This window comes from Trematomus bernacchii, unplaced genomic scaffold (genome assembly GCF_902827165.1).
Source record: "Trematomus bernacchii unplaced genomic scaffold, fTreBer1.1, whole genome shotgun sequence".
Lineage (NCBI taxonomy): Eukaryota > Metazoa > Chordata > Actinopteri > Perciformes > Nototheniidae > Trematomus > Trematomus bernacchii.
In genome coordinates, this window is record NW_022987973.1 from 9,911,812 (window position 1) to 9,924,485 (window position 12,674).

The 12,674-nt window shown below is 39.9% G+C and overlaps 1 protein-coding gene across 2 annotated transcripts in view; it reads right to left on the reverse strand.

Moving 5' to 3' along the window:
* The window catches only part of dagla (diacylglycerol lipase, alpha), a 40,302-nt gene that overhangs the window by 3,550 nt on the left and 24,078 nt on the right, over positions 1-12,674 (reverse strand). Inside the window, exons 10-21 of one of the 2 annotated variants that reach the window (XM_034116318.1) lie at positions 12,019-12,143; positions 11,522-11,672; positions 9,818-9,901; positions 8,924-9,001; positions 8,587-8,667; positions 8,314-8,456; positions 6,841-6,909; positions 6,683-6,755; positions 6,113-6,321; positions 4,750-4,876; positions 683-846; positions 419-436 (exon numbers count right to left, since the gene is read on the reverse strand). In XM_034116318.1, the coding sequence (XP_033972209.1) occupies positions 419-436; positions 683-846; positions 4,750-4,876; positions 6,113-6,321; positions 6,683-6,755; positions 6,841-6,909; positions 8,314-8,456; positions 8,587-8,667; positions 8,924-9,001; positions 9,818-9,901; positions 11,522-11,672; positions 12,019-12,143 (1,322 nt within the window). The remainder of the gene's footprint in view (positions 1-418; positions 437-682; positions 847-4,749; positions 4,877-6,112; positions 6,322-6,682; positions 6,756-6,840; positions 6,910-8,313; positions 8,457-8,586; positions 8,668-8,923; positions 9,002-9,817; positions 9,902-11,521; positions 11,673-12,018; positions 12,144-12,674) is intronic. The other variant, XM_034116319.1, reaches the window with a different exon arrangement.

The following is a 12,674-nucleotide window of genomic DNA, read 5'->3' on the forward strand; positions in this document are numbered from 1 at the left end:
GACAGGAGAGGAGGGGAGAGGGGATCCAAAACACAAGACAGACATGGAAAAAGGGTCAAGACAACTTAAAGGCGGGAAAAAACGGGAAGTGTTAGTAACCACACGTATCTAGATTCTACAGATTAGGTGAACACTACCAAAACACTACATAAATGAAAGGAAGAACAGACAAAGGAGAGACTGGGAGTGTATTCTAGTGCTCTTATATTAGCATCTAATACAGAGTAGGTGCAATCATATTCAACCATCACAACCAGGAGTTAACAGTGACGTTGGACAGGGGTTATAGCAGAGAGGGCGAGGTGGGAACTGAATACTACCATACTGTAAGTTGCAACTGCTCTGTGGTCAGACAGCGTGCATGCGTGCATGAGAGAAGGGAGCACATTATGCAAAATTAATAGCATGCTTTGCTTACCGTAGCAATGTTTTTTGTCTGTTTTTTTTTTAACCAAACAAAACAGACAGAAGCGATGATTTTGAGAAAACAATAAAGTAGCAGTTAGTAGCAGTAGTAGTGTAAAGTATTGCCTAGAAAGTTAAAATAAAATTAGACATGTCCCCATGATTATTCCTGCAGTTTAATAAGAGTCTTTCTCCAGTATATCTTAACTTAAGAGGGGAAAATGATTATACAGATAGGAAAAAAAAGTACACCCACAGTGGTGCCTGCTGTACTAACCGAACACTACTGTTCCTCCGGTGGTGGGTTGTAAGCGTCGGCTGCTGAGTTTTTGATGTATCCACGAACATGCTCTCTGGGTTCAAGTCCACTTCTGTGGGGCTCACCATGATCTTTGCTGCTGAGAGCAAAGCAGTTTTCCCTTTGTTGTAGTTCTCCAGAACCTGTCACAAGAACAAAGGGTACACAGATACGTGACTTGAGAGATAAAGGTATGATGAGAGCAAGAGAGCAGGGAAGATACGCACTGACAATCAACATGAACAGAACAAAATTTGCTTACGAAAGGCCCAGTTCTAACTGAAAAGAACATATATCCCAAAAAAAAAGTGGATGCAGAGGAATCTGTTGAACTGACAACCGATAGAAATAAGTTACATTTTTTTATTTCTACTATATTTAAAAAATATATACATATTATCCACGGACCATTAACACTTTTGGTATCAACACACTCCCAAAAGCTGGTTGCAAAGTTAGTTATTCGGACCACACTCTGTAAGATTATCATGGTTTTCTATTGTCACAAGAAACACCTTTATCTATATTTAACTGCTGATATGATGCCATCTATTATTATGGTGTTAAAAAAGAAAAGTGTGGTTCTGATAAATGTGCAATCTAATGGTGAGCTTACACCTACTCCGACTGACATTAAACACCCACGATGGAGTCATAATGCCCGAGCAAAAACTACACAAGACTTTGTAACGATAAGGCGTAGTGAACCATAAGAGAAAAGTATAGGCAACTTCAAAACATTCTAAATAATATTTTCCACAAAATCTGACTCTGGTGTGTTAATTGTTAAAGTGTGAGGAAAACAAACACACAACGGCAAATCACATCAACACACAATTGCATGTATTTGGTTAACTTTAATGAGTTAAAACACTTGGCGTAAAAAACATGTGGAACACATGAGAACACAAAAACATACAAGTGATGGAACAATGGAACATAAAATGGCAAAACAAACTGAAAATGGATGTAAACAAAGACAACAAATCACAGGGAAGCATGCTCGTTAAGTTAAAAATGGCAACATAATGTTTGGGTTGTGTAGATGGTTATGGACCACAAATGAAAACATGACGATGTTACATGAGTGAGTGTGAGCAATGACACATAACAACATTGCTGTAAGTGATAAACTACAGCAAATATTTGGCACACACACATTCAAACACTTCACCTGCACTATAGGCACTATGACAACAAAACTAAAAGAAATCAAAGCATGAGACTGCAGAGCAGGAGAGAAGTTTATACTCGGAGTTTTAAATTATGTAATGTACTGCAACCCGTTCAGTCTTATATTCACATCACATATATAATTTATAAAAGCACATTTATACATAGTAATATGAAATGGATGGTTGAGAATACGATTCCTGTTGCCATTTTTTTATGTAAGGCCCCAAAAAGAGAAGTGAGAAGAAGAGCTGCAGCCCCTGAAAAACCCAGCCAATAAGGAAGAAAGAGCAGTTAATGTGGAAGAAATGAGGTTACCATGGAAACTTTGTGAATACAAAGGAAACTTGTTAACTGGAGGAAAAGGGTTGGCAAGTTCATGCACACAGCACTTGACCAAATGTACTGTAGCTGTGCAAGGAATGGAAATAATTGAAGGGTTGATGTGAGGAAACCTGGATTATGAATCTCATTAAATAGAAAAATATTGTACACATAGTTGTAAAAGACACATTTTAACTGTACGTTTTTAAGGTGTTACATATTATTGTATGGTAATATACTCCTTTGACCTGTGATGTATACCAGGGACTACTTATTGACAATATCACCCCAACACCTTGCTGTTGTGAACGCACATTTCTGGTTCCAACTTGCCAGTTGTTAACATTCTTTGAGGTTCTTCTCCACATTTCTACTTTCCTGGAACACCCTTTAACACAATACAGGGAACTTGCCTGGACTTGCAGCCTAACCCAGGAACCAGTTGTTATATTGTGGAAAGAGCAAAAGGAAGTCTATGTAGCAAGAGGAAACATGTTGCCAACTTTCCATCTTTTCTCAACTGTTAAAGCAGTTGAGCTGCTTTGCATCTGAGACTTTATTGCCTTCTCTTAGTGGAATAACTGGCAGGCTCTATACACCTCTTCTATGGTCACTTTTAAATGTAAGAGCCAGTCTTATAAGAAGGCTTTTCACCAAGGACTGTCACAATATTCTGAGCTTTAACATCAGGCAAACTCTTTCTCTTAATAAACCTCAAGAGCACATTAGTCTGGCCATTTAGTCACAGTATTAATAGCAAGACTGGCAGTTTCTAAGTCTTTTACGATGAATAATAAAACAGACACGACTACTTTGATAAATGTGTTGTGTATAGCGGCTAATGGAGGCCACGACTAATACTGAGTGTCTATACAACAGTATCAGAGGGAGTGTTTGGCATGTGTAAACTGCGGACTTCTGGTTTCTGCGAAGAGCCATGTGATATAACCATTTTAAGAGAAGGATCTTCTATCTGAGAACTGTTTGTCTCGTGAGGTGGCATTTCAGAAACGGGAGCAGCAATCATATCTGCATAAGGGTTAAAGTCGGATAGGATCGATTGGGTTTGAGGAGGAATGCTGGAATGCTCTTCTATAGAGAGCGCTCCTGAGTGAGAGTTGGAGGGACTGTTAGAGATTTGGGGGACAGACACCGAAACAGACTCCGAGGCAGAAGTACAGTCTGATAGAGAAAGAGGAGGAGGAGGAAGAAAAGACTCAGCATCGACAGTCACAGGGACAGCTTCAGTTTCTTTGAGGGACTCAGCGCAAGACGGGTCTTTGTGGTTAGAAGAGGACGAATTAGAGGGAACAGGACTTAAGTTTAGCGAGGTTTGCGAGGTTTTGAACGCAGTGGAAATGCAGCTGGGTTGATGCACTTCAGGCTCCTCTGGTTCACAGTTTTCCTGCTCAGACTGGGCACAAAATGGTTCCAGTACCTGCAGAAACACCAGAGGTATCATACTACAGACTACGCACGGCAGCAGACACAATATCATCCATTTAGAGATATACTGACAAAAGCCTGAGCCACAAAGTCCAATGAAAAACCAAGTAAGAAGAGAATCAGAAAGGAACAGACGTACAACTTCAGCAACAATAATAACAGTGAGACAGTCACATGCAAACATACACATTGATACCCTGTAATCAAAGCAGATGTTCAATGCCCTTGTATCTCACATTAAGAAAGACCACCATAGAGAACACCATAACACCAGGAGGGAGAAGTTCCCATGCTTTGAAACTAGAAGAAAACAAATGGTAAGTTAATGAAGGGCCACATGCACACATTTGACCATAGAGTCGGGTTCAATCTTCCAAAACCCTGATGAAGATTGGTATTCTGTCTTTGCAAAAGTGTGGTTTTTGAGTGAAAAGAATCACTACAACGTATTCAACAATTGTTTTTTTGATTGCAGCAATGTTCAATCATGAGATGGGTTGGTTTAAAGGCCAGGGAAGAATAACTGTATGTCCAAGCTTTCTGAAAGCATTCTAGTGAAGGTTTTACCAAACCTACAAAAAGGATCTATGTTGCATTTCTAAAATCAAAGTCCATTTTGGACTACCTACTCAATGAATCCAAATACTGTGATTGTTAAATGTCTGTTTCTCACACTGCTCTAGTCAAACTACAGCTTCAGCATGCACTTATCTTTGCTGTTGGTACACCATAAAGTGAACCCCATCAGCAAATATAATTGTAAAATTAGTTTATATATATATATATATATATATATATATATATATATATATATATATATATATATATATATATATATATATATATATATATATATATATATGGGATTTAAGAAAGAAGTTATATTTCTGTTGCTTGCCTGTAGTTTAAGGGAGAAAATGTAATTTTTAAAAGGGGTATCCCCTTAATTAACATGTGTTAGCATATACATGATTACATTTTTCACATGTATTTATCATCCAGCAACCCAGTGTGGAAAATCAGAACCAACATTATTTGTGTTAGTACACCACAATTTCAACTCCCCTGCCGAATCCATCTGCATGCACCCAGATAAAACAGACCTTGTTGAGCCCCTCCATCACCATGTGCGGCATGTGCTCATTGAGCATGGCTGGTGATATGATGACCTCATTGAAGGCCTTGTTGTCTCCCCACAGAGCTGAGTATGTTGGCTCCTCCTGGCCACAGCTAAAGAGCGGAAAGAGAGAGTCTGTCAATCATGATGAAGTGAACACACATGCAGATTTTGCAACAGTCTGCCTCACCATATGGGAGAAGCATAATCGAGGCTATGACACCAGTGAGTAGAACATTATGTGACAGACTTCAGAAAGTGAGCTCATCTTAGAAACAAGAACAGACTCCAAAGATGGGGCTAAAAGCTCACTTGCTGTATATGGCCAACTAATAATTATTTCCCAAAACAGTAAAGAGGGGACAAATAATTGTTCAGTATCTTCATTGCAGTGTTCTTTTAAAAACCATCAGACATAAAAAAAGGACACGAGGACGGCATCTCGCTGGCATCGTGAGATTAACCTGATCGAACCAATTCTGCCTCATGGTTTTGCGCCATCTTGTAAATGATGGTTAAAGATTTGAAGGCTATTTGCTTTTGTGTCTTCATCAGATACATACAGCATCATTGCATTAGCAGTAAACTACTACAGGCCAGAGATCAGATTGTGGCATCTCGATGGACTCTATTTGAGGTAATTGGCTTTCAGTGTTGGTCAGCAATGCAACCATAAGTTACCTTTGATTGTGTTATAGTAGCCACCATCACTGAGTGTTATCAAACATGACAACTGCAATGATCTCTTTTAAAAAGTTATTACCATCCCTTACACTTTTTAAGATGGAGAATCCATCTGTTAATATCCATCAGCTCATGAGATCCCTCTAAAGTATTCTGGCCCTGGATAAGAGACCGGCTGATGCAGCATGTTTGATACCTGTGTCTTACAGAATCAACATCAAAATGTCTTCATCTAAAGAGTTATATTTCCCACATAGTACAGAACTAATAACACCACGTACAAATAAAAAATGTAGTGATAGGAAGATTAAATAAAACATCACAGCCCAGCAGAGAGAGCAGATAGAAAGCCAGGGGAGTGCTGCGTGACACATTTTAAGCCCACACTGTCCCCAGTATGCAATGTACACCTTTTCCCACTGAGCTGCCAGCTCTTTTATTTCACAGGTCTGAAAAATATATTTAATTTGCTTTAAGGAGAGTGTGTCCACACCTCAGATATAAAACCATTTGTGTGGTGTGGCTAACAAATTAGATTTTGGACAAAGACAATTTAAATGTCAATACCGCGCAACTGAATCTCATACAGGTAGAAACAGTAGCAACATTTGTATGTACATATCATTAGTTTAAGCTACAGACAGCTTTCCAATCAGTTTCCTCACCATGCCTCTGGAGGATGGTTGTGCACCACATGGATGATCCTGCCGGGAGGGTAGAGGGGGGTGGAGGCTGAAAGGGCAATGCTGAGGTCACTGGGGTGGAGCCACAGGCGACTGCTGGGAGGCGCTGCTGGCTGAGACTGAGGATCTTCATCCTCCACTGGAAGCTCTGATTTCGGGATGCATTTGGTGCCTCCCGCAATGATCCTCCACTGAAGCAAAGAAAAACGGGTTATGCAACATAACATCTGAATCTAAATATATCTTCTGTACATTGGATGTGTTTCTGCAGCAGCCAGGGGTTAACTCAATGATGCTTTAATTACAGCAGAGATACTGAGACTGCAGTGTTGTGAGAGGCTGTGTGAAAGCCTGCAGTATATTTCAATCAGCCATGCAGAACTTGGAAACAACGTTATTATTCATTAGTATTTGAACTGTCGAGTTGTTTTCATTCAAATGTCCATAAAGCTGTCCCCAAATCTACTATTACTAAGTAGGGGTTACAAGTTAATACTACAACAGGTCTTTATATCCATGTTTCATCCTCTCTACAGGGTCAGAAGAAGTCACCTTAGGCTTGTTACTTTTCTGCAGGACTTCCAGAAGGTGGCGTCGGAAACCCTCCAGTTGTGACAGGCCCAGCCTATGAGAGAGCAGCAGCAGAATTGTTGTAAGCATGCAGCAAAGTGAAATTAAACACAGAATGTTGCACATAGTAGAAGAGATACCTTGGTACCAGGTCTTTTCCTAATACCACAGATGTGACGAACTCTTTTGAGTACTCCATGGCATCCTCACTGTGTAAATAAGAGAAAGAAACACTTTAATTATGTAAACAGGACATGTGGAGAGAGTAAAGCTGCCTTTACATGTACGATCACTTTCTATTTGCTCAGCACTATGTAGGGCGTAAAACTGAGGTTAAGGCAGCCAGGCGGTTTTGTCTCCATGGCAGCGTGTCCTATTTGCCTTTGTGGCTTCTGGCTGTCACACACAGCTGTTATCTCATTGGTGAGGCTTTGAAAGGTCAGCGGCAACTGAGGTCAGAGTTGAAATAATGTGACCCAAGGACAACGCTTCCACCTAGCAGGGCGGTGCCTCTCTCCCCGTAGGTAAACATTGGCACAGCCAGCGCATCATGTGAAGGCAGCTCTCTGTACACATTTTCAACTCGCACTAAAGAACATTTCTTTATAATAGTTTCTTCATAATATTATTTTCTGACAATATCCACACAAAGGCTCACTCCTGCAAGTGCATTTTAGTCTGGTTGATACAATACTGATAATGATGGACAGAAAATAAGCAAGAGAACATTATTATAACAAAATCACAACCGAAACCACAGATAAAAAAGAAACCCTGCGCGCAGAATAATGTGTCACACCATTAACAGGTGCATTTCTAAAATAAGGCATCGAAGTGTGATCTCACAGACTGAAAAGGACACGATTGATTGGGCCTGAAAAACAGGTTTACGTGGTACTGCTTTTAAAATAGGACAATTGAGAAAAAGTGTATAATTGATAAAACACAAGAAGACCATAAAAATGATTGCTAGGAAATATATGGCTCTTGATCGATGCACATGAAAGACATAGCTGACAACAAAACATGTTCACAGCCAGAAAGCACAATGTAACTGTGGTGAACAATAGCAGATGTTTGCCTTCATGGTTTAATAACTTCAAAAAGGTTTCCTGGTCTGATTATTTAAAGCTGTACCACTATAACTACACCTTCAGTACGTGGTCACAAAGCATGCGAGTCATTTCCGTACTGTAATGTTGTGACCCCTTGTGTCCTGTATGAAAGCTGCTAGATTTGTTGGGTTATATTCAATCTTTACTTTTATTGTGTCGGATGACTTTTCTTGTTTTGCTTCTTTTTATTGAGCAAATGGGAACATAACTGCACAACCCTGTTGTACAATGTCAATGCATTATCCTTACATTCTTGTATTCTGTGGTTTGACAGTAATGTATATTTGGACAGCTTTGGACCTAGGTTTCAGTAAACAAGTGGAGAGTGAATAACCTGTGATAGCAGACTGGTATGAAACATTATAAACATGGAATGTATGCATTCATTTGGCAAACAGGCTTTAAAAGACTTATTTCACAATGTAATCGAACAGAATGACCTGATTTTGTTTTGTATAGTCACTTGCACTTCCTACAAACACTCCGGGATGGGCTTACCTAAAAAGGCCACCAGGTGGAGAGTAAGAGTAGCAGTGCAGTGTGGGATACTGAGGTCTCAGCAGGAAGGAGAGGATAGCAGCAGTGCCTGCACCAAGAGAGTGCCCGACTATCACCAGCCCATAGTGCATGGTGCCCTTGTTCTGAGAGAGAAAGCCAGAGTCATTACACTCATAAAGCACTACAGTAGTGTTAACACATCCAGAGAACAGAGGCACAAAAGGTTAATTATTGAGCCGGCCATTCTTTATAGGGTATATTGGAGTCGTGTACCAAGTCTCTTCCAAAGGCTTGGGATAAGATCATTTCCTGCTCCAGTTTCTTCTTAATGTATTCTGCTGAGAAAACCATCCCCTGAGAGGGAAAAGAAAGAGATAGGGATTAAGTGGAGGAGAGGATGGAAAAAGACACAATTGTGGACAAAAAGTCTCCTTCAAAATGTATTATTAAAAGAGCCATAACAAGCAGTTATTTTGATTAACAACTCAAATGACCTTTGGATTCTGGGATGATGTTACGTGTTGGAAGTGCACAGATTGAGAACAGAGATACTTAAAGAGGAAACATCTCATGGTTTAAAGTAATGTATTGTAATACAGTAATCTCTGACCTTGTGGCCAAGCCAGGTCCCGTGCTGCTCCTCTACGGGCAAACGCTCAGAATCCCCCGTCAGATCCGTCAAGGCGTCCTGATACACACAATAGAAATTAATTCTACAAAAGACGGCATGAAGCAGAGAACACAGGTGGAGGTACTAAAAAAAAAATGGGGAATATCGACAGAGAAAGCAAAAATCTTACAAAAGTGCACACATTACACAAAAGACTTACAAACACCATTCACAAGATTCAAACTGGATTACTTTTGGTTATACTTTAATAAGTGTACCTGAGCAGCTGTAGCAAGAGTTATAAGACCATGAAGCATGAGTTTATGCCTTTATGTCAGCCTTACTTTAATCATTTTTGTCAAGTTCTTTTTTTGGCAACTGTGTTACTGTGTTAGAGGTGTGATGTTTGCCTTGAGCTCTACAGATTAAGTTTTATATATTCAAAAGCACATTTCAAATGCTTCTCTAATCTTTGTATTCTACTGTATTTGTGTTTTCTACGCGTACAGCCGCTACCCGCTTTGAATGGTTGAGAGCAGATCATCAGAAATCAACAGAAATAGTAGTAATTTTCCTCTTGAAAATATGTTTTGCCTTTTTTACAAGGCGGGCGTGAGTAATCTCTTTCCTGTAGGTTCAGTTCAGGTCTTACAGCACTACAGGAATGCTCAAACACTTGTAGAACAAAATGTCCTATACTTTTTACCACAAGTGGACAGTCACGTTTCTGCTTTTTTCGTAAAAGGTGTAGGAGTTTGAGAACGCTGCATTTAACTATGAGAATTCCACCTGCTCTGGAGGTGTTGCTGTGGTAAAGGGAACAAGTGCACTATTTCTTTTTAGATAGTTGAAGAGACATTATTGTAAAATCAAGAAAAGAAAGCTTAAACTAACCTTTGGAGACAGGGTTCCTCTGATACTGATTACAACTTTCTTTTTCGCATGGTCCACTGCCACAAAAAACGGTGTTTCGTAAACCTGTAAGGAAGATGCAGAGCGGACAGTAAACTGTGGTGACAAAGTGAGAGGAACAGACCAATTCTAGCTGGTTCCACTTTCATCCCAGCAAACAGAGCCCTTCCTAAGTCTCTCTCGTTAAACCTTTCCTAACTTGCCACGGCACCATACAGTCATATAAGTCACTTCATATGTCATTTCACAATGACATTTATAGATGGAAACTTAACAAGAGTTCACTGAGAAAGGTTCTGCTTTAGAAATCATCATCATGAGCATGACGTGCTAATGTGAATGCTGTGGAAATTCCACATAAAACTAAATTGAATAATTGAATATCCGATGAAATTAGGAAACTATTTTAACAACAATTTCTTTCTACTTCTGTAGGAATACGAGTGCCCATTTGGATTTGAAAGTGATGGGTCTTGACAAAAAAAGGTGAGGGAACCACTGTCTTTTCATATTAAGTAAACACATTTGGTTTGTGTTTACTTCGACCATCGTCTTATATAACGGAGGTAAAAATGCTTTCAAATGTTATTGTTAATAATTGCCAACAAACTTTTTTTGTATTTGCAACCGGCAAGCCAGCTATAATTAATTGGGTCTAGATACTTTAGAGGGGCCATTTTTAGATGGCTAAAAAACATTTTGCTGCTGCCCCCGTCCACTGCAGTAAAGTGCTTTGCTCTCTAGCTGGTACTCCCATTTGCTTCTCCAAACCAGGGGCCTAATATAACCCCACTTGATCAAAACTAAACTATCCCTTTAGAATGGGGATGCAGCAGCTTTACTAGATACAAATGTACCCAAAGGTGGTCAAGGAAACAACCATGGATGACATACCCATCACATATGTCCCCAATTTATATATTAGTCGGTGTGGTATCATTCTTTAGGATATGCGCAGGCATCTGTTATTACCAATACTGCATGTCACCGATATTGGTGGGTATTACCTACTGTAACCCATTTACCAGGATTTCAGATAGAAAAGGTATATGAAAAATGTTTGGTCCCTCTTCAACAAGGAAGGGATCATTTCAACATGGATCATAATTTGACAAATGAAATGTAACTCAGTATAACGTTATCTTGGCTTTGGACAATGCTGGTAAAAGACTGATATAAATGTTGAGGGCAGAAATGCAATCCTTAGGCCACCAAAGATGGCAGTCACCCCTCTTTGGCTGCACCTGAAGAATCTGTCCCTGACAATCACAAACAGCCTCTGCAGAGTCCAACCCTGTCCGAGAACACACTTGACTTACTGCCGGGGGGGTGGACACAGGCTCCACATATCTCAGCAACTCAACTGGAGAGTAAAGTGTTTCCAAAACATGTTCAAATGATAGCCAAAACTACAGATTAAAGCTGTTTTATGCAGAGCTTTGGCTTCGTGTGCGGGAGAGCTTAACCATGGTGTATCATAACGTACCAAAACAGTATATTTTGCAAAAAAAGTTGTATGCTTTAACATCAAAACAAAAACAAAAACAAATTGGACAAATACAAAATTAAATACAAATCCTGACACTGTTCCGCAGACATTCCTGCACACAACACATCCTTTGGCTAATTTAGGAAGTGAAACCCAACATCTCTGACTACTCTTTAGCCAACTGCCAGATTACTCACAGCATCGTGGCAGGATGTGTAGACAATCTGAACCTGCTTGAGGTCTCTGTCCAGGAAGTGTCTCCGTATGGCCAGGACATTACAACCGCAACAGTTGTCCTCCTCAACTGTCACAGCCTGAGTCATCCGCGAGCTGGACACTGACATACAGCTGGCATGAGAAGCAAAGATACGAAGAAAACAGGAGAACACATAAATACAAAAAGACAGATAACATTTTTTTTGTAAAGCAGTATTTGTGACAAGAAAATTGTAGTAAACTGATGAGGTTACAGAGTCATGATCTAGTATCATAGTGCAGGCCATATGGATAAGAGAATGTGATTCATTAGACACCGCTCGTGTCAGTGAGCGAGTCCAACTAGAGTGGCATTGTCTCTGTGGATTACTACTTGGCAAGTGTTGACGCATGTGAGATTGGATCCGTTTTGAAGAGGCTCAAGGGACACAGAAGCCAAATAGATCAAAACTGTGCGGGTGAATGTTTGAGAGCTTACGGGCAGGAGCTGGCAAGGCGGCACAGCCCACAGGCAGGCTTCCTCATTAAGTACATGGGCCAACCATATGCAGCCAGGGCGAAGAGCATGTAGTAACACACATCCTTGTACATGTTCATCTCGACCTGCAAGAGGGAGAGAGACAGGCGGGCAGACGGACACACACATGAGAACGACAGAGGGATGGCAGTAATATCATGGACATACTGAGATATTCAGACATAAATGCACAATAATTGCATAGAAATATACAGTACTGCAGGAAAGCTAAGGTTTTTAAAGACAGTTAACTATCAAAACAACTTGTGCCATTAGTTGAGGAGTACAACTATCTTGTTTGTTTAGTGTGAAATGAACACAAATTAAGCTAATAGCTAAGACACATATCTAGTTTTCTTGTGAAAATCAGGGTCCTTTCTTGTGAGTTCTTGTGAAAACTTTGTTAGCTAGGGAGCCCTCTCTTTGTGCATTGTTTTGCAATCTTTTACATGTCTTTAAGCAGGTAAATTCCTTTTTAAAAAAACACAGAAGAGCCTTTAAAAATGTGTTTAAATGCATTGTGTATTTGTATGAGGCAGTGTTTATTTGAAAACCTGAAGTTTAACAAGACTTCACACAAGTCAACCTTCACTGTCTCATTGTATTATTCAGATAGA